Genomic DNA, 22,597 nt, shown 5'->3' with positions numbered 1-22,597 from the left:
GCAGCCCACTGACTGGGAAAAGATTTTCACTAATCCTATATCCGACAAAGGGCTGATCTCCAAAATATACAAAGAACTCAAGAAACTAGTCAACAAAACACCAAATAACCCTATTAAAAAATGGGGTACAGAACTGAAGAAAGAATTCTCAATGGAGGAAATCAAAAAGGCTGAAAGACACTTAAGAAAATGCTCCACATCCTTAGCTATCAGGGAAATGCAAATCAAAACAACTTTGAGATACCATCTTACCCCTGCCAGAATGGCTAAAATTAGAAACACCAGTGATGACTTATGTTGGAGAGGATGTGGAGAAAGTGGAACACTCCTCCACTGCTGGTGGGAGTGCAAACTCATACAGCCACTTTGGAGATCAGTATGGCGGTTCCTCAGGAAAATGGGAATTAGTTTACCACAGGACCCGGCAATCCCCCTCTTAGGCATATACCCAAAGGATTCACATCAATGCAACAAAGACATCTGTTCAACTATGTTCATAGCAGCACTATTTGTAATAGCAAGAACCTGGAAGCAACCTAGATGCCCTTCAATTGAAGAATGGTTAATGAAGATGTGGCACATCTACACAATGGAATACTACTCTGCAGAAAAAAATAATGGTATCTTGAAATTCGCAGGCAAGTGGATGGCACTTGAAGAAACCATCCTGAATGAGGTAACCCAGTCACAAAAAGAGGAACACAGTATGTACTCACTCATATATGGATTTTAGACCTAGATCAAATGATCACCAGCCTATAATTCACATCACCAGAGGAACTAGGATACAAGTTGTATTCTAAGAGATTCATATAAAGTCCCTCACAGAACTGGGAAGGGACAAGTCCCCCAGACCTCAGGTATAGTGGGGGAGGACAGCTAATGGAGAGAGAAGTAGGAGAAAATGAGAGGGAGGAGAGGAAGGCATGTGTGACTAGGAGGATTGAGCCTGGTTAGGAATGGAAAATAGGAAAGAGAGAGAGAGACAGAGACAGAGAGAGAGAACATAAAAGAGGGAGCCAATATTGGTTTGAAGATAAAGTTGAACACAAAGAAAGGTCGAGGGAACTACAAGACTGCTCCCAACTAACAATCTCAGCTTCCGTGGAAAGGCTATCATAAATGCCCTTCCCGGAGAGTGAGATCAACAACTAACTTCTACATGGAGTCCTCAACTAATGCCTGTTGAAAACAGGAGCAAACACCCATACATAAACACTGAGTCAAACTAGAACCCAGAAGCAGATGGAGAGGACAAGACCATGCGGTAGAAGTACATAGAGACAGCTTACCTGAACAAGGAGGAGCTAAGGGCCACTAGACTGATAGCTGGGAAGCCAACAGAGGTCTGACTCGGACTCCCCTGAATATGGGTCTCAGCCAGAAGGTCTGAGCAGTCTAAGAGACCTCAGACAGTGGAGCCAGGATGTATCCCTGGTGCACAAAAGGACTTTGCAAACATATCCCCCATGGAGGGATAACTGCCTTATTCTAGAGATAGGAGAGAAGCCCTAGTCCCTACTTCACAGGACCTGTCAGATCTACATGACCCCAACTGGATGGCATTCCCCTACATATTGTATTGTGGTGGGGGGTTGGGAGGGGAGGGTGTTTAGAGTGCATGGGAGAGGGTAGAGAGGGCAAAAGGGAGGGAAGGAGGGAGGGAGGGCTTGGGGGGAGGGAGGGAGGGAGGGAGAGGGAACTGGGATCGACATAATAATAATAATAATAAAAAAAAAAAAAAAAAAAAAAAAACGCTTTGACTCCAAAATTTAAGTTGAAGAACAAGTTACTGGGGAAAAGTATTTCTATTTTTGTTTCCACAGAAAATGAAAAGATGTGGATTCCTTCCAGACTAATGTGGTTTGATCACACCAGACCGCCTGAAACAGAGTACAAGCTGATCCTACATTCCAAACAGCTGGACAAAACAGCCCTACAGACTACAGCTAGGATATCTGAATCTTCTTCGAATCCCCCAAGACAGCGCCCCTTACCAGCAGGAAGTAGTTTGGAAAGAACGACGCCCAAATTCCCAAATATTGTGTATAAATGTTTGTTTTCATTTAATTGGACTTTGTTATATAAAATTAAATAAAAAATACTCTATATGCAAAAAAAAAAAAAAAAAAAAAAAAAGAAAATAATAATTCTCAAACCTTTTATCATAAAGTATATAAATTTAATTCAAGATGGGTCAAAGACACAAATAAAAAAGGTTAAACCATGCAGTTTAAAAGAAAACATTGGTGAATATCTCTTGTAAACCTATAGATGAGGGGTTTGTATACAAGGCACAGAAAACAGTGGCAATATAAAACTGATAAGATACATTCCATCAAATATTAAATCTCTTTCTCACTGGAGACATCACTCAAAACGTCTTATAGTAGGAGAAAATATTTGTAAAATTAATATCTGACAAGATTACTACTCACAATACCAAAGGAACTCATACAGCTGCAATAATAAAACTCTAAAACAATTTAAATGCATGAAGCTGCATAGCCAGCTGAGAAAGCAGCTTTCTTGCTTCCTATGAAATTGAACACAGAATTGCTGTATGACTCTGCTTCCTCACCCTTGTGTATATACCTGAATGAGTCGAAAACGTATATGCACAAAAGGTTTACATTATGTGTCTTATTAGTCTCCAAATTAGAAGCAACCTAGAGTGTCCAATAGGTAAATGATCCAGAGACTATGTGAAGTATTATTTACTAATCAAAAGGGACAGATGGTTGGTTTTGCAATAATGGATGAGTCTTAAATCCATTTTGCCTTAGTGAAAGCAGGAAAATCACAAGGAATTATATTGTGTCAATTTGTATATCAGATATTTTGGAAAAGCAAAACCAACATATATAGAAGACAGGTCTATGGTTTCCAGAAGTTTGAGGAGGGAAAGGAGATTATTACATATACATATATGGATATTTTCAGATGATAGAAATGTGTGTGGCACCATGCTATGAACAAAGAACACGTATTTGTCAAAACATATAGTACCATACATAACAAAGAGTGTCTTACTGTATAAACTTAAAAACTCTAGGATGCCTCAGAATTTGTGATGGAATAAAGAATATGGAAACATATCTGACTTTTGTAGATATGATATAGCTTTATTTCATGAAGTGTAAAGAGAAGCAGATGGCTTGATAATTGTGGTTATTTGGTGTGACCTAAGAAAAACAGAACTTCACATAGGCCCTATATTACAGATAACTCTCTTTCTTACAAGGGTACCCAGTTTAGCAATTCAGATACTTAGTTACATATTTGCTGGAGTTGAAAAATAGGAATGGATTAAAAGTAGTAAGAGCAAGCTTTCTCTACCAGAGAAATAATTAACAAGTAAGACAAGGAGAATGTATTAGTTTTCCATTGCTGCTATAATAAATTACAATAAACTAAGTGCGTTAAAAATAACACAAATTTATTTTCATATAGCTCTGTAGATAAAATTTCCATATAAACTTAAGGGGCAAAAATGACTATGTCAGCATTGTTGCTTCCTTCCTGACTGTTAGAGAAGATACCATGCCTACTTTTCTTCCTTATTTCTAGAAGCCACTTGTGTTCCAGGAAAGCCAGTGATGTTTTTATCTTCTATGTCTACCTTCTACTCTCTTTGTGTACACTAGATCATTATGAGCATTGTGAAGCAATGAGCCCACTTAGATAACCAAGAATAACATCTGTGCCTTAAAATCATTGGACTAAAAACTTAATTCTCTTTTCAATGAAGTGGGACATCATTGCCTTCTGGGACCAGGATATGAGTAGCTTTTGGAGACTATTTTTCTAAGTACTACAGGAATACAATAGACCATTTCCTCTGCATTTTCATTAGAGGTATCAATGTACATCCATTCTAATACATATGCAGATCGATTCAACATTAAATATGCCTTTTTATACATTACTTTCCTGGCTTTACCCACCAAGAAGGTCTAGAAGCATTAACACCTTGTCAACAACAAGCACACCCAGGCTGACTCCTTGGTTTCTGTCTGAGTTACTGTTGTATTGTTGTCAAGAGATACTGTGGCCAGGGCAACTTATACGAAAAAGTATTTAATTGGGTGCTTGCTTACAGCTCAAGAAGGTGAGTCCATGATTGTCATGGTGAATAGTATAACAGCAGGCAGGAAGAGTTGATGCTGGAGAAGTAGTTGAGAGCTACATCTTGATCTTCAGAGAGAGACTGGGGCTGTCATGGGCTCTTGAAACTTCAAAACTCACCTGCAGTGACAAACCCACAAGACTGTGCCTTCTAATCCTTTTCAAGCAGTTCTACTAAATGGAGACCAGGCATTGAATCATACCAGCCTTTGGAGAACAATCTCCTTCAAACAACCCCAGTTGCTAAATATCATTTTTCATTAAAAACAGTTATGAGCCCTTAAACAATGGATGCTTCTAAGAAAGAATCAGGGACTGTGGTAGTTTGAATGTAATTGGCCCCCATAATCTCACAGGGAATGGCACTATTTGGAGATGTGGCTTTGTTGGAGTGGGTATGGTGCTGTTGAAGGAAGTGTGTCACTGTGGGGGTGGGTTATGAGGCTCCCTATGCTTAGGATAACACCCAGTGTGCCAGCTGACTTCCTGTTACCTGCAAGATGTAGGATTCTAAGCTCCAGAACCACATCAGCCACCATGCTGCCATGCTCCCCATCCTGATGATAAGGACTGAACTTCTGAAACTGTAAGCCTGCCACTCTATTAAAAGTTTTAATAGTTAAGAGTTGTTATGGTCACAGTGTCTCTTCATAGCAATAGAAACCCTAAGACAGAAGTGATGAACAGTAATATTGAAGTGTAAACCTTTCATCCCCAACTTGCCTTTTGATCCTGGTGTTTCATCAAAACAATAGAGATCCTAACTAAGATAGGGACAATACAATGTAATGTTACATTGACAAAAACTGTTTTTTAAAAGCAACCACAAATAAGAGGGCCATGTAAAAATGATATAAGGCCCAATCTGTGAGAGTCCATAAAGGCAGGACAATGTAGAACACCTAAATAAATAATTTTGGTTGTGTTCCATTAGCAAAAAATACTAACAACTACACAAATGTAGACAATTTAATAAATAAATGGAGAGTGGTGAATAAGTCTTTTTCTTAGAATAATTCCAATTAATAAAAGTAGAAAAGTGAGATTAAAGTAAATCAGTAAGGCAGTATTCTTTATATAGGCAAGATCCACTGGTCAATGCTGAAATCAGCAGATAAAACTTTAATGAAAATGAGATATTTCTATCTATTTCAAATATTAATTATTTTGTGATTGTTTTATGATATGTTTACATTTTTGTTACTCCTCCATATGCTACATGGGATTTAGTTCTCTTTCTTTTGAATGTGAGATGGCCTTAATAGAAAGAGCATACAGTCTAATCAAGTGAGTATTGTGTAAGTACTGACGATTTATGCTACTAGGGAAGACTAATTTTCTTGTGGAAAACCTAAAAGGTACCACCTTGGCCAAGTGGTTAAGGTTAACATCATCACTGATAGACCAGATGTTAAGTGCTCCTGCTGTGATATGCTGAATAGGCACTTTGCGCCATTCTCCTTCTTAACACATGGGCCCCAGTTTGATTCTGACAAAAAATTAGGTAAAGCCAAATTGATAAATAGCCTACAATACCCCACTTTAAGAACATCAGCATGGCGAATCAAAAGTAAAGACTAAAAACTATCACAGATTGAATGATGTTAAGGTGAACTGACAAGGAAATATAATGTAGCCTCCTAAATTTGATATTGGTACAGAAAATTGTTAAGCTTATGATGGAGTTCTACCAGTTAAAGTTAGCAGCAATATTCCAATATGCTAACTTTTAATAAATGCATGTATCATAGTTGCACAATGTTCTAACATTATTAGCAACATACATATATATATATATTTAAATAGTAACATTGTAATATTTATACAACAATTTCTTAAGCATAAAATTATTTCAAAATATTTAAAAGGGCAAAAGTCTTTGACAGACAGTGCGAAGGTAAATATAGGAAAGGCTAGCATGCATGAAAAAAAACCTCAACATCATTAGGCATCATAGAAAAGCAAATTAAAACTACAAGGCGATATCAACAGACACCCACCTAGACAGCGAAAATGAAGAAAATTGTCAACATTAAATGTGGGCAAGGAAATGGAGCAATCAGAATTTTCCTACAATTGGGTGGTAGTGTAAAATGGTACTATGACTTTGGAAAACATCCCAGCAGTTTCTTTTAGATAGATAGAGCAATTAAACTCCTACATATTTAGTAAAAATAAATTATAAAGCGTATGTCCACATAAAATCTGGTCACAAATATTCATTGAAGTTTAAATCACAACAGGAAAAATTGGAAGCATTCTAGGTTTTTATCAATATAACAGAAATTTTGTACAGCCATAAAACTGAATATCACAACAATTAGCAATCATCTACTTTGGAATATGAAACAGCATGTATGAAAGTAAAAGCATTATTTTGGGTGAAAGAATTTCATATAAAGTGCTTACTAATATCCAGAAACACATGTGTATATACTAGTATATACATACATATAAATTTGTGGGAAAGCATAGAAAAAAGATATGGCAAGGATTGACTGGGTTGGTAAATGGCAGAATTCTGGGTTACTAGTAATTTTCTATATTCTGAAATGTTTAATATATATGTGTGAATTTGTCAAAATTTAATGAATATGGACTTAAGGCTTTTTCCTTTAGTTTCATGCAATTTTTTCATCAGAAGAAAATCTGTTACCAATTATTCAACTCTAATTACTGATAGGGAGGCAGAGGGGTTGGGGAGCCAAGAGTGCAGGGTGCTGATGTGGATGAGTGACCAAATGAGTAGGAGTACAGAGAAGCAGTATGGAAGCCTATTGTCTCATAACTCAAAAATAGAACTACAAAAGAGGCATCAAAGAGAGTTACCCTGTATGATTGGATGACAGGAAGATTGAGCGTGGTTAGGAAAAGAAGACAGGAGAGACAGAGAGAGAGAGAGACAGAGAGAGAGAACATAAAAGAGGGAGCCAATATTGATTTGAAGATAAAATTGAACACAAAGAAAGGTCTAGAGAACTACAAGACTGCTGCCAACTAACAATTTGAGCTTCCGTGGAAAGGCTACCATAAATGCCCTTCCCGGAGAGTGAGATCAACAACTAACTGATCCATTCCAACATGCCTGTTGGAATCAGGATCAAACACCCATACATAAACACTGAGTCAAACTAGAACCCAGATGCAGATGGAGAGGACAAGACCATGTGGCAGAAACACATACAGACAGCTTACCTTTACAAGGAGGAGCTAACAGGCCACCAGACTGATAGCTGGGAAGCCAGCATGGGACTGACTCAGGCACTGGTCCTAGAAGCAGTTCTGAGTCACAATCAACATGATTGCCAGACCCAGGTCTAAAATACTATCACAGGAATTGGTCATGAAGTCTCCCCAAAGGCCTCCAAAATAGCCTCCAAAATCCTCTTAGTTGTTCACCAGATTTTGAGAATAAGCTCATAGTTGAAAACACACCATTCACCTAGGTTTTCATGTTTAGATAAAGCTGGCTAGAACTGTCTGGAAAACTTCTTCCTTCCTGGCTAGCATTCAAAGCACCAGAGAGTGCTAAGGGAGAAAAGCTATCACTTGTTTTACCAAGTTGTGAACACTAGGAATTACATCTGCTAGGGAAAGTATGACCACCTCTGTAGTAGTGGAGAGTAGGGAGTCAACTCTTTCCTGACTAGATTTGAGGCCTACATTATGGGGTAGGAAAAGGTAGGGGGAAACCCATGCCTGGAACTGTAAGCCAAGCTAACAGCCCATGTCTGGAAAGGAAGTAGACCCAGGTGGGGAATTTATTACTGATGTTTACCCAAACTTACACAGCATCAAACTACTCTGAAAATATTTATGGTTATTTCCATAGATAAAAGCTTCTTCTTATGGTGAATGTAGAGTCTCATGGCTGCCAAAGATGCTGGGAATAAATGACATGTTTGCACTCAGTCATAAGCAAGACACACTACTACCTCTAAGGCTCAGGAAACACTGTTGAAGAGGGGGCAGACAGTATAGGGAGAAAAGTTGCAAAATGTCATCATCTGGATCCAGTATGACCACTGCAATCAATGCCACACAACTATTGCTACCTGCACTGGGACCACAGAAAAGTTGAACATGCAAGACTACTGTGGTCATGGGAATTTAGCCTTTACCACTGAGCTACATAAAACAGATAGAACCTGGGATATAGGGAATGTCTGAGTTTAGTTGTATGTCCAGTCCTGAGCCTACCTAATGGATATCTCCAGACCCTTGGTCACACAAATGGCTCTGGTTAAACTCAGTGGGTCACAATACAGAATGAATAGACATGAATTGAACATGAGAGAGAAATTTGTGGGAAGGAGGGCATGGACAGGGATGGTAGGGAAACCAGGAGCAAGAGTGGTCAATATGTGTTGTGTACATGTACGAAATTGCTTAAGAACAATTCTAATTCATTAAAAAAATCCTGAAAATTTCAGGGAAATGGATGGAACTAGAAGAAACCTTCCTGTGCGAGGTAACTCAGTTGCAGAAAGACAATCATGCTATGTACTCACTCATATATGGATAGTAGACATAGAGCAAAGGATTATCAGCCTACAATACATATCACCAGAGAAGTTAGGAAACAAGGAGAACCCTGAGAGAGACATACATGGTCTCCAGAGAAGAGGAAAGGGGCAAAACAAAAACTGCTGAATAAATTGGGAGCATGGGTTGGGGGGGGGAGGTAGAAGAAAGAGAAGGGAAGAAGAGGGGAGAACATGAGAGATCAGGAAGATTGAGTAGGGGGAAGAATAGAGGAAACCAAGCAAGGAGCTACCTCCTCTATTATGGGCTTAATAAGAAATGCAGCACTAGGGAAATTCCCAGGATTCTACATGGATGACCCCAACTAAGAATCTAAGCAATAGTGGAGAGGCTACCTTAAATGCCATCCTAGAGCCTTCATCCAGTAGTTGATGGAGAGGGAGGAGTGATGAGCAAAGGGGTCACGACCAGGCTGCAGAAACCCACATAAACAGCTTACCTGAGCAAGTGGAAGTCCAGGCACTCCTGTCTGACAGTTGGGGAACCAGCATAGGACCAAATCAGGCCCCTGAACGTTAGTGTCAGTTAAGAGGCCTGGGCAGTCTATGGGGCCTCTGGCCATGGAAACAGTATATTTCCCTAGTGGACTTTGGGAGCCCATTCCCCATGGAGGGTTACTGTCTCAGTCTAGATACACAGGAGATGGCCTAGGCCCTGCCACAAATGATGTGACAGAATCTGAAGACCCCCCTCCATGGAATGCCTCACCCTTACTGGGGAGTGAATGGGGGTGATATGGGGGGGTCAGTGTGGGGCATGGGAGGATGGAAGGGATTGGGAACTGGGATTGCTATGTAAAATAAGATTGTTTCTAATTTAAATACATATTTATTTGAAAAAAATTAAGAAGTCTTGAAGGATTAAGGAGTCTATGGACATTTGAAATTCACTGTAAAATATATCAACAAATATAATACATTGATGGATGACCAGAAGGATGCGTGAATTGATATATATTTGATAAGACAAACTGAAATAGTAATGATGAAATTGAGGTTTTGAAAATGCTCATGACTTCTTTAGTTTTGTTTTTATCTTTTCAGCCAAATTCTGACTATGTGTTCCATGCTTGCCTTTAACTTTCTGTGTGACCTAGGCTGGTCTTGGACTTATGGTACTCCTGTGGCAGCATCTTGTGTTCTATGATTCAGTCATCATTTGGGTTCTGTGTTGACAAGGGCTTGTTTAAAATATTTCCAGTTTTCTCATTGAGAATTATAATGATACAGCCAAAAAACTTGGAAATTACATACCCACAAAATGATTAAAATTCAATAATATCCATGAAATATCAAAGAAACAATGTTACATACAGTCATTTGTTTACACCTGTACTTCTTGGGTAGTTAAGCATCAAAATAACTTTAAACAATTTTTTTTGTTGTGAGCCTAGCTGTTAATGGCTGAGCCATCTCTCCAGCTCCAAACAAACTTGCTTAGGATACATATTTCTTAGTTGGATGGCATAGACTTACAGGTTCAGTGACTAGAAAGGAAGGAATTAGAGGGTCACAGAAACTTAAGTGATAGTCATTGACACATTATGAGACAAAATAGATAGTTGGTTATGACAGTGTCAGGATCATGTGTCATAGTCCCAAGAATACTGCCACCAGAAACAACACAAAGACAGAGAACTCCACATAATAGAGAGCCCCACATTCTAGAACATCAAACTCATGATATTGGTCAAATTAGCCTTTTTATTTCTGAACATGAATTAGAGGGCCAATCCACAAAAACATGGATATTGTCCAGTAGGAGATGTTTGAAATGTTATTGACACATTTTGGTTATCACCATGCTTGGTTGGTGCTACTGACATTCAAAGCACTGGGATCAATAACTCCTTGCCCTAAAATATACAAAACCATACTATGTAATGAATATCTGTCCTGTATAGCATGATGATTTAGAATCTTTCAGTGAGCTTTAATAATATAGATGAGAAAAACGTGTTGATAATTATTTGATTCTTGTCTTACTGTAATGGCAGCTTTTATGTTATTGGTTTTCTGTTTCCTTGACTTTTATGCTATTTTCTTATGTATAATTACTCCCAATCTTTTCATATAAATCTATTTAAGTTTCTATAAACATGTATTTCATTATGCTGTCTGTTGTGGTTGTGTCCTTGCATTTTTATATTAAAATACATATCATTTTATTGTAAATTACTTTCCTTTCATTTCTCATTCATATTTCTGTTAGGTCACTGTATTGATTTTATTTAAATTATGTATGTAGGTAGGGAATATCATCTATGAACTTCACTTGAGGATAGTGAAGGATTGGTGAGTCACAAAATATTAAGAGGCAATATTAAGTCTCATAGAAAGGGAAACTACAGATAGAGACCCAAGAGCAAAAGACACCAAAAGTAAGGCTAGAAGTCATAGAACTTTTGACTCATTATTCGTGTAATAGTTTGAACCAGTATTCTGTGTCAGTGAGCCACAGCACCTGTAAATTTCTGCCTGGGAAGAATCATTACTATTGTGTGTGTCAGACCCTTCTCTTTTGCATAAGAATTTGTCTTCATAGCAATCTTGTAAAGATAAGCTTTATCATATCTTCATTTTTTGTATGAGGTCATTGGGCCCTAGAAAGAGGAAACCAGTTGTCATAGTTCTCTTAGTCATGGCCAGACCTTGAAATGGAAGATAATTTGATTAACAGCAAAGTTCCATGCCTTTTACTGTTCTGTGCTTTTCAAGGGTCTCCAAAATAATGCTGGAGAAGAAAAGTGACAGCTTTTCTCATCCCTCTACAAGGGAATCATTATGAGAGGGTCTGTGATGGAGGGTCTTTGAGTATCTATTGAGTACCTCAGTGCAAGCCGTGAGACACTTTTTAAACTCACAGAATCCTCTTTCATTAAAGGAATTTTAAATACAATTGTATTTGAAAGACGTGTAGTAAGTACAAGGGTCACAGAGAAAGAAGAGCAAGTGGATATACTTGAAAGAACAGCAGACCTCCTCTCGCTCCCTCCCCGCTCTCTTGTGTGTATGTGTGTGTGAGTACATGTGTGCATGAGTGTGTGTGTGTGTGTGTGTGTGTGTGTGTGTGTGTAAAATCTCATTGTGTCCTGTGTATATCAAGAAGAAATCTCAGTAAAGATTTACAGGGTGCCCACTATGTGCATGACAAAAAAATATATTAAGAAAATGAAGGCAAGTAATCAGCCTGTGGGAAGGTGGGGGACAATGAAAAGCCCCCTCCCCAGTTACAGGTCTGAGACCTTCATGAAAGGAGAACTGAGACTTGAAAGAACAGTAAAAGCCATACCGGTAAACTATTAGCCAGATGTACTGCCTAAAGCCTGGAGCGAAGTCATCCTTAACTCGCTGAACTAGCATCAAGAGAGAAGAGGTAAGTGGAGAGGCCAAGGAGACTAAAAATGGTTTGGGACATGCTGTGGGTGTGAATACATCCAAAGAATCAACAGGAAATGAATAAAAGATTGTGGAGCTGCCTGCAGGGCTCCAGTGAAGCTAAGCTGCTGGGATTTATGCATTTGTTGATTATCCACTTTGTGCACTACCCATAGTAAATATTCAACCCAAGGCAGCTGCCTCTGCCTCTGTACCTTTCCCACTCCCGGCCCCCCAGCCAATGTTCTGTCTCATTTATTCCTAAGTTGTGAGCAATCTCAGCAACAAATTATACAGACAGTGCATATACACATAGGGTTTGCTGCTTTTCTAAAAACTTACAACAAAATTAATCTGACACGTATTTAATGATATGCATAATTGTTATTGTGCTGGATGGCAATTAGGCATAAATTGTAAACAGTTCACATAAATGCTGTAATTAGAATTACTTCCAAACAGTTAAACCAAATTCTTAGTTTCTTTCCTGAGTTTGTCAGCCTTAGTGTATTCCTCATCTGCATCCACGTCAGCAGTGCACTGAACAAGCTGGCATTAATCACCGCCTTCACCCAGCACTTGTTTAGTAGAGCACAAACCCCTGGGGGTTCCTTTTGTCTAATATCTACTTCTAACTGCCACTCAAAAAGTCCCTCTTCTATAGTTCTAACACTGTCTTTTGCCAACCTTTGGGGATATTCCCATCCTTTCAGGGGGGTCAGAGTAAAGGTCCTTGATAGTGGTGGTAATAGGGGTATAAATTGACTCTGAATCTCAATATTTAGAACTCCTTGGGCAGGTGCGCCAGGAAATAAAGGGGGAAAATGACTGAATTCATTATGCACACTTCCTCCTACTATCCTTTATTCCATGAAATGACTAAGTCCCTTTCACAGATGTATCCATGGGGATGGAATACCATTGTGCTCCAGCTTCACCTTCACTCCCCCTGCCCTCTATTTGGTAAAGACAAGGATTGAAATGCTTATGAATTCCAAGCCTGGGTTGCCTTGATTTTGCCATTAAAGATAAATGGTCTAAAGAAGCCCAAAGAAACCAAGATACCTATAGGAATACCTGTCAGCAGATGAGCTATACAGTCTCATAGCTGGCCCTGTACCTCCAAATCTGCAGCCATAATCTTGGCATTTATATTCTCGGAACCTCAGTTTCCTCATCTGTAAAATGATAATAAAAAGCAGTCTCCGACTTGCAGGACCACTGGTAAGGATTTCATGGAATCATGTATATAAAATATTACCACATTGCCTGGAACAAAGCAAAATTTCTTTTACCATTAAATGCATTTCTATTATTGTGGCTATTGTTGCTTTTAGCTGTAGCCTTGGCTTCCTCATGAATGTGCCTGCTTCTCCATGTGTTTACTTCTGCAGGAAGTAGAACTGCAGGAAATGAATGTATGAAATGCTAGTGGTGAAATCTGGATGGCAAAGCCACAGATGACCTTAAATCAAACAGAACAGCACAGATGGCTCAGACCCTCATCTATATTCCATATTTGTTAGAGTAGGTCGGTGCCGACCTGGAACACACTGAAGCCTGGCATTTAGAGGAGACCAAACTCAGACCAGAATGATCTCATGAAAATGGTCATTAGAAATATCCATTTTGTCTATGGCCATGCCACCTGAATGTACCTGATAGTGTCTTATCTCAGAAGCTAAGCAGGGTCAGGCATAACTAGTACTTAGTATTTGAAATGAAGAATGTTCATTTCATCACCAAAAATATATACAATGAACTCACTGTAAGACCCTGAGGGTGCAAATAGTACAGGCAAGATATTTTAGAATGTGAAGGAGGATGAAAGTTAATATATGCACAAGGGGACCAATACAAAGTATTTTCCATATAATGGAAGCAGCTAGGATAAAAGATGCACTCCTCTCTGGTGAGAGGTTCAGGAATCTTTACTTCAGAAAAGCAAGGTTTGAATTAATTGCATGAAATAGTAAATCATATTTTTAAAAATGTGGTGACAATCAAGAATCCCTTTTTTCATTCGAGCTTAAACTTCAGACCTCACTTTGTGCCTCTGAAATATGTGGATTTCATGGCTACTCTTTAGGTAAACATTCCTTCATAAAAATCACCCCTACCAAATTAGTACATTAGAATCAACAACTGATTTATGCTCATGGATCTTGTGGATCAGAAACCAGGGCATGCCAAGATATGGTGGGGCTAGCCTTGAATCACTGCACCCAGGAAGCAGAGGCAGGAGGATCTCTGTAAGTTCGAGTACAGCCAGGGCTATTACACAGAGAAACCCTGTCTTGAAAATCCAAAAAGATAGATAGATGATAGATAGATAGACAGACATACAGAGAGACAGACAGACAGACAGACAGACATACAGATAGATAGATAGATAGATGAAAGTTGTATGACTAGGCAGGTCTCAACAATAAATGAAGAGTCATCTAGAGACGTCTGCACTCACATATTTGACTGTCCATGCTGGTATCTGTCAAGTAATGCTCTGGTCATATTCAATTAGTGAAAAGCATTCTACCCATTACATCCTACTTTCCAACAGAAAAAATATCAAAGGAGTTTTGCATGTGAGATGGACCTTATTGATCTTATATGGAAATATCCATGGAGACCATTAATTAAAAAGCATAGACATGAGATGATAAGAAAGAGTAACAGGAAAAAAGAATCCCTTCATAGCCTCTCCATGTGGCCTTCATTCTGGGGATCTTAGGGTATTAAAACTTCTTATAAGGAATTTTAGTGTTCTGAAAGAAGTTTTTTTAACCAAGAAGTCCAAATATATACCACTTTTTATGGCCAGAATGTGGAAGTCACTCCCTCTGTTGTCAAAGCTACCGCTCTACCAAGAATATCAGATGGTGCCCATGCCATGGTATATTGTTCCAAGTTGTACTCAAAATAGATTCAAAATAGAAAATGTTAATTACAATTGTCAATGCTAAGACAGTTAATGAGTATAGAAGCATGTTTTAGACTCTCCTAAGTTGCCCAACTACCAAGTCAGAACCACTGACTATTCATTTATTAAGTAGAGATTGAATATTACAAAGACATTTTTATAATACATTTTAGAACTTACTTTGGGACAAGAACAGAAGTTCCAAGAGATACACATGAAAAATATACAAATTATTTCATATTGACCAAGTTTGCTAGATGATTATTTTAATGACACTGAAATTAATCCTAAGTGGTGGGCTGTGATAGTATGTGTGGAGAAGTCAAGCTAGATGAGGTAGTCAGGAAATATCCAGTTGGTGATAGTTTAAAGAAGGAGTGGGGGGGGGGGCAGGAGGAGAAACTAATTGTATCCAGGCCTGGGTAAGAGTATTCTAAGTAGAAGGAATACCATATGCAAATATTTGAAGGCATAGAAGAATTTGTAGATTCAAGAACTAGAAATAAGGTTCCAGTGTGAACAGAGCACACATGGAGAAAAATAATGTTACAAGATAAAGTCAAACTTGTAGGTAGGGGCCAAACTATTAAGTAGGTCCCTTGCCCCTTAGCCTGTCTTCTCTAATTAAGCACTTGCTTTATTTACTTTAATACTACTTGCTGTAAGAAGGGTGATTATTTCTTTCCATGGAAGGAAACTATGAGTTAATAAAGAGAGAAGAAAACGTGGTTTCCACAGAACTAGTAAAGTAGAGCAATGTGATGTCATTTGAGCAGCAATTAGGAGCTGATGTGATGGGAAACACATTGGTTCAGAGCTTGTTGAGTTTTGCACTAGCAATGATAGTGAACTAAGACCTCAGCAAAATGGATACATCAGAAACTTGTCTCCCATTTTTCTAGCATATGCATTTAAATGACTTCACTGTAATTCAGATAATATCTTGACCCATAATACTTTAGTATATCAAGAGAAGGACCGATGACATTCACAAATGGTACTGACAGTTATGGTCTCCATTTTCCATATGAAAGATTTGCAAGCTCAGAGAGGCTAAGATACTTACTTAGTTGTAAAAAACTGGTATAATTTGTAAACCAACTTTTTAAAGCATTGTTGAATGCTATATCTAGATAGCAAGAAACAACTAGGTGCCTGAAAACGTGCTAAATGCAGTGCTTCTAAAAGTGAACAGTTATCTAAATTTTCATTGTTGTCTGGATGCCTGGCTTCATATTTCCCAAAGTGTGACCTGTGCAAATGTATTTCCCCTTGTTCAAGACATTACCTTCATATCATAATTAGATTTTTCCCAATAATTAGGGTTAAGCCCCTAAATTTACACAGAGGACCATTTTGAACTTCAGAAGAATATAGTGTGTAATATGCCTCCTTAAGTACTTTGAATAAAGTGATATGCAGAAAATGACTTGCCTTTAAAAGATCTCTTTACCTGTTCTCAATAGAGCCCCAGCTCAGGTATTAAAACAGAAGAAGAAATCCAATTAGCTGTAATTGTTGTGCTGAATGGATGTGTTGCTTTCTCCTTGGCAGATGGGAGCTACTCTGTCATGAAAATGATGGCTTTACTTTTCCACGTGGAAATGTTCGTCTCTCCTTTTGTTCACCATACTTGTCTTCCCCAAGTGTATCATACAAGAATGAAATTATCAGGAATTGATCACCTCAATAGAGAGCAGTCCTTTTCTTAGGAAGTGACAACACTTATTCTTCCTTGTCTTGGCTTAGTTGAGCAAATGTTAATTGAATGCAGGCTAAGTCTGATGTTCTGTGTATGGCTTAGCTAACTGAATGAAAAATTCAAGAGAGAAGTTCACAAAAAACAGGGGTTTTTTGCCCAGAGTTTACACTTACACTACATGTTTATAATTACATTGATATCTAACAATTTTGTCAGTTAAGCACTGTCACAGAAAAGTGACAAGGACCTTGTTCTAATAGACTCAGCAACTTGTCTTTTAAAGAAAAGTCTTCTTGTGTCCAAATAGCTTTCCATGGTAGTCTCTAAAATAGTCTTCAAAAACATATTTACCTTTAACTTACACTGACTCATTAACCAGAGATACCTTCTCAAAAGATGATTTAATTTAACCCAGAGACCACGGAAATCACCAAATCCATATGGCCTTTTTTTTGTATACCCATAATTGAATATAAATATTATCTTTTGTTTTGTTTTTCAGGGATAGAGAGATCTCTCTATGTAGTCCTGGATGTCATGGAACTCATTAATTAGACCAAGCTGATGTCGAACTCACAGAAATGCATCTGCCTTCCAAGTCCTGGAATTAAAGGTGTGCACCATAACAACCAGAATTAGTTTATCTTTTTGCATACTCTGTACCATACTCTATACATTGCATCTGATACATTGTAGGAAGCTCTCTATATAAGTGCAGAGAGCTGATTTGTTCTCCACTGTTGTTTGTTTATTTATGGACATATTATAGTCATATGTGTGCATTGCTTTACTTCTTAACAACCGTCACATTACTTTAAAGCCTTTTTTGTGTATACAACTGAAATAAATAACTGAATATAATTTTAATTCTTGAATATTTTTATCTCTTTCACTTTCATTGTTACTTTGAAGAGGAAGACTGTGATTTCAATTACATCCCATTATTTTTTTCCTTCTTCTCTCATATAAGCCATGTTCTCATAAGAAAAATAAACTAGTTTTGTCTTCCATTATTCAAGAAAATTGTCTTGGATGACTCAGGGTTTTGAGTTTGCCTCACTTAATATAAGCAGCCAGTTTGGTGCTAGGCAACTTATGGGTTCACATTCAAATTCTTGTTTCTAGACTGTCTATATGTATACTATTGACATCTCTAATTGGTTGGAGTACACAGTATGCATTGTGAGCCAGTACAATTCTCCAACATCCTTTGACCAGGTATGTATGTCATTGTAGCAATTTTCTCAGAGCTATCTTCACATCCTTGTTCCTCAGGGTGTAAATGATAGGATTGACAGCAGGAGTAAACACTGTGTAGAGAAGGGAGAGCAACTTCAATACACCTTCATATCTAGGTATTGATGGGAAGCCATAAACAATGCCCAAAGTCCCATAATAGAGACTGACCACTGTTAGGTGGGATGAACAGGTGGAGAAAGCCCTTTGCTTCCCTGTGGTAGAAGGAATCCTTAGAATGGTGCAAATGATGTGAATATAGGAAGCCAATGTCAGTAGGAAAGGAGCAAGGGCAAATACAGAGGTGCATATAAAAGAAGTCACTTCTGCTACTTGAGTATTAGTGCAGGCCAGTTTCATGATGGGCTTTAAATCACAGAAGAAATGGTTAATCTCATTGGCAGAACAGAATGTTAAGCGAAAAAGGAAAATCATGAGCAGGATAGGGGCCAGAAATCCAGCCAACCAAGAGGCCACAGCTAGCTGGAAGCAACTCCAGAAGTCCATGATACTGGAGTAATGGAGTGGGTCACAGATGGCTCTGTATCTATCATAAGACATTACAGCAAGGAAGAAGCATTCTGTCGTTGCCAGGGAAGCAAAAAAATAGAACTGACAAGCACAGGCAAGGAAGGAGATAGGTACATGGGCCGATAACAATGTCTTCAGCATTATGGGCTCAATGGTGGTGGTGTAGCCAATCTCTAGGAAGGAGAAGTGACCAAGAAAGAAATACATGGGCGTGTGAAGAGAGCAATCAGCTGATATCACAATGAGAATTACAAAGTTACCCATGAGAGTCATCACATAAATGGTCAGAAATATCCCAAAAAGAAGAAATTTAAGACTGTGGAGATCCCCAAAACCCAAAAGGACAATTTCTGAAATTTGAGTCATATTTTCTTCTTCACTGACAGTCATGATTTCATCTAAATGGATAAAAGTTTGAAAAAGAACAATCGATCAAATGCTATTTTAGGAAAAATCAAAATGCTGAGAGGTTTATCCATAACAAGTCTAATTGGCTTCTTCAGAGTTCTGAAACCTAATGTGTTTGAGCACAGTCTCCCAGGAGCCGTTAGAAAGTTAATACATGGCTTAAATTGTCCTATGGTATTTAGAATGTGACGATAACCCATAGATATGCATACTTCCAAACATTTATTTGGAAAATGGGACACGATATCCAATCCTTGGAGATCTTACGTTGTTTTTTGTTTTCTTTTATTCCTTTCTTCCTTCTTTCTTTATAACTCCTGTGGATGGTGCTCTCTTAGTCATCTATAATCCTAGTCATTTGCATGTAAAAATGAAAGGATTTTTTATATTTTCTGTTTTATAAGTTCCATATCAATTGATGTATGTGTGTTGTGTTTCACCATGACAAAGGACACCTAGTCCTTAAAATTTATTTTCATAACAAGTCATCAAAATCAATAGATGAGGAATAGTGGAGCAAGAGTTAGCTACTGACAATAGAGAAGCAGTATAGAATAATAGAAAGAGATATTCCTGGATGTATATAACAAGTCTGCCATGTTTATTACCTGTGTCTCTTGGAACAAATTACTCTTTTGACAGTTGTTTTCCAATCTACAAAGTAGTGTATTAATTTTATATATTACATTTTACATAACTATTGGTTCATTTCAGGCACTGGCTACATTCGACAAATGTCTCTACTATAAGCCAAATTTGCTCAGAACACAATACTGAAGAACTCTAGCTAATAAGCAATATTCTGGGTTTTCCTGAATTAATGTTCTGGTGACATGTAAAAAGACCTTGAAGAAAGAAATGACCAACAGAAGAATTTTGATCTATTCACTGTGATTGTAACAGACAAATACACAGAATAGGAAATACTCTATACATGTGTGTGAGAGAGAAAAATATTTTGCCTGCTGTGGTTAAGAAACAACAAAAAACTATGAGACCTAGGAAATGGGAAGAAGTTAAGATAGTAAGGCAAGCATTGGAAGTGAGGATAAAGAGAACATTCTAGACAACTCACTAGGCCTTTAGTCAGGAAAGAACTGTCTTTAGAAATATAAATTAAACTAAGGAAATGAGAGAGGAGAGAAAAGGGAGATGAGGGGCAAGCTGATGAGGAGGAGAAGGAAGACGAGAAGGAGAAAGATGAGGAGAAGAAGGAGCATGGCAGAGCATTTAGTTTTCTTACTGGCTGTCCTAGAAAGAGGATATTTAAGTGCTGTGTGACTTCATAGAAAGGAGTTAAATAGTTAAGTTTTATCTCCTGTGTAACTTCAAACACTTGATGCTATGCAACAAATAAATTAGAAAGAGAGCTTCATAGAGTAACCAAATTAAAATACTATTCAGTGGACCATGTAAGATCCAATAGAATATCTTATTGCCAAAAAGATAGAGAGCAGACAAATTCATGTGTTTGGGAGGTAGGAAAAATAAGATTTACTAACATGAAATGTGAGGAAAAGAAAGGGTGAATGATCACAAAGGACTCATGGGTTTCTGGTTTGAATAAGTGGAACCATTTACTTAGACGGTGAAGCTCGTGTGGAAGCAAAGTTCCAGGGAAACACACATTCAGTTTGTAAGTCGGAGATGTGTGTGAGAATTCTGTGTAGAGAGGAGCACATTTGTATTGAACCCAGAGGTGAGAGCTAGACTGGGATATAAACTTAGAAGTCCTCTGAATATGGATAGTATTCAAGGAATTTGGACTAAGTGAAATGACCCTAAGAAGGATTATAAAATACAGAAGGATACCTAACACTGGGCTTTGACTTTCTCTTACATTTGGGTCAAAAAGAATTGAAGGAAGATGAAAAGATTGAAAAGGAGAAGACAGAGAGGTGAGGTTGAAACCCAGGAGGAAATAGAATGAGAAGAGTCACCTCGCAGGAAAATTATTATGCTTAAAGTTATTGCAAGATTGTGAGGCTAAAATATTATAGTCTTTTAATCTGATTGCATGGATAAATGACAGTCATAGGTTACTAACTGTAGAGAGATAAGCATTAACCTACCATTTCTATGCTGGCATTAACCTACCTTTTCTACACTGGTAAGACACATTTTCTACACTGGTAAGACACATTGGAGAGGGGATGTTAATGACGCATAAACTAAGGAAGAGCTAATCTGGAATAGTGGAATTTTTCAAAAAGTGGAAGAAAATAGAATGTAGAGCCCAAGTGGACAGGTTACCTTGTGATAGAGAAAACTACAACTTTACTTTGTTGTTATTTTTAATCAAGAAAAAGATCCCCAAAACAGTTTCTATTAAATTGCTACATTTAATCTGAGGGAGAGGACTGAGTTAGCATTTGTAATTCCTATTCTTTCAGTAAAGTATGACAGGTCATTCTGTAAGGGGTGAGGAAGTGCATGTGGGAGGCTTGAGGACAAAGGAAAGCTGTAAAACAGGCAGACCTGGAAGAAAGGAAGACTATGTTATATACTAGTAAACAAATCCTGACCCTAGACAGTGTTGAGTAGAGATGTGATATTTGAGGTTATGAGTTTAAGACTGGAGAGCTGAAATAAGTCCATTTATCTATGATCCTGGATAGATGAAATTTGTCTTTGTAGAAGACTGGCTTCCTGAAATATTATCCGTGCAGACCTGAACATCACTTAAACAATTAGGTTTAGCACTTGGGCAACTTTCACAGAAACAGGTGGTAATAAGAAAAAAAATTGAAGTTGCTATTGGGATGTTTTGGGGAAGTCCAAGGGGGTGGTATAATGAAAATGCATTTTTTTACATCTATATCATTCTCAAAACATAAATGAAAACATATCACTAAAAAGATCTTTGGCAATGTCTAGCTGCTATGATAGAGGAAACAGATAGGTTAAAACAAGTTTGGAGCTCTGCCAGCTTTAAAATAATGGAAAGGAAGAAAAGCAAGAAAATCAGAGCAATTATAAAAAAATCAATTATACTTATAGATGGAAAGTCATCCCTTCCTACTATTGATTATAAAGCCATAGGATGCTTAAAGAGGAACGAACTTTTAACCCATCATTTAAACAAATTCTCCATTTTCTCACTGCCAGGGAGAGTACAGACAAGTAAAATATCCTTTGTCTCTGTTTCTCATTCTGTCCATGTCTCTCTCTCTCTGTCTCTCTTTCTTTCTGGTTTTACTGAGACAAGATTTCTTTGTGTATCCCTAGCAGTCCTGGAGCTCACTCCATATACCAAGCTGGCCTTGAACTCAAAGACTCCGAGATCTGCCTGCATCTGCCTCCCAAGTGCTGGAATTAAAGGCATGTACCACTATTGTCTGTCTAAGTGTTTCTTAAGGTCTGAGGTCTATTGAAAAACAGAGCAGAGTCTGGGACCAAGTTTTCATATCTAATTCTTGCTTCTTCCACTGTAATATACCTTATTTATTTATTTAACCATCCACCCAATCATTTATTCATTCATTTCTCTGTTTATTTTCCTCCAGTGCCCCAAGCAATCATTTTAATGTGTACTATGCAAGCATAGCCCTTGGAAAATTTTCAGACCTTTTGCTAGTTTTAATCCTTCTGAGTGTCTTATGAGGCATTTGGGAGTAAGACTTTGATTTACCTCACTGGACTTAGAGATGAGAAAATATATGATGGTTCCACCAACACCACAACAAAGTGGTATTTCAATTATAACTCTTTTCCCTGGAGATAAAAAGGTAATCTTATGTATATTGATGT

At 37.9% G+C, this 22,597-nt stretch overlaps 1 protein-coding gene across 1 annotated transcript; it reads right to left on the bottom strand.

The window, feature by feature from the left end:
* Positions 1-17,899: 17,899 nt before the first annotated feature.
* Positions 17,900-18,805, bottom strand: LOC127218029 (olfactory receptor 10A4). The gene has a single exon (XM_051179038.1). It carries the CDS (start codon positions 18,803-18,805, stop codon positions 17,900-17,902), a length of 906 nt encoding a protein of 301 aa, XP_051034995.1.
* Between the last annotated feature and the right edge of the window lie 3,792 nt (positions 18,806-22,597).

This window comes from Phodopus roborovskii, unplaced genomic scaffold (genome assembly GCF_943737965.1).
Source record: "Phodopus roborovskii unplaced genomic scaffold, PHOROB, whole genome shotgun sequence".
Taxonomy (NCBI): domain Eukaryota; kingdom Metazoa; phylum Chordata; class Mammalia; order Rodentia; family Cricetidae; genus Phodopus; species Phodopus roborovskii.
This window is presented reverse-complemented; position numbering and strand designations above follow the sequence as displayed.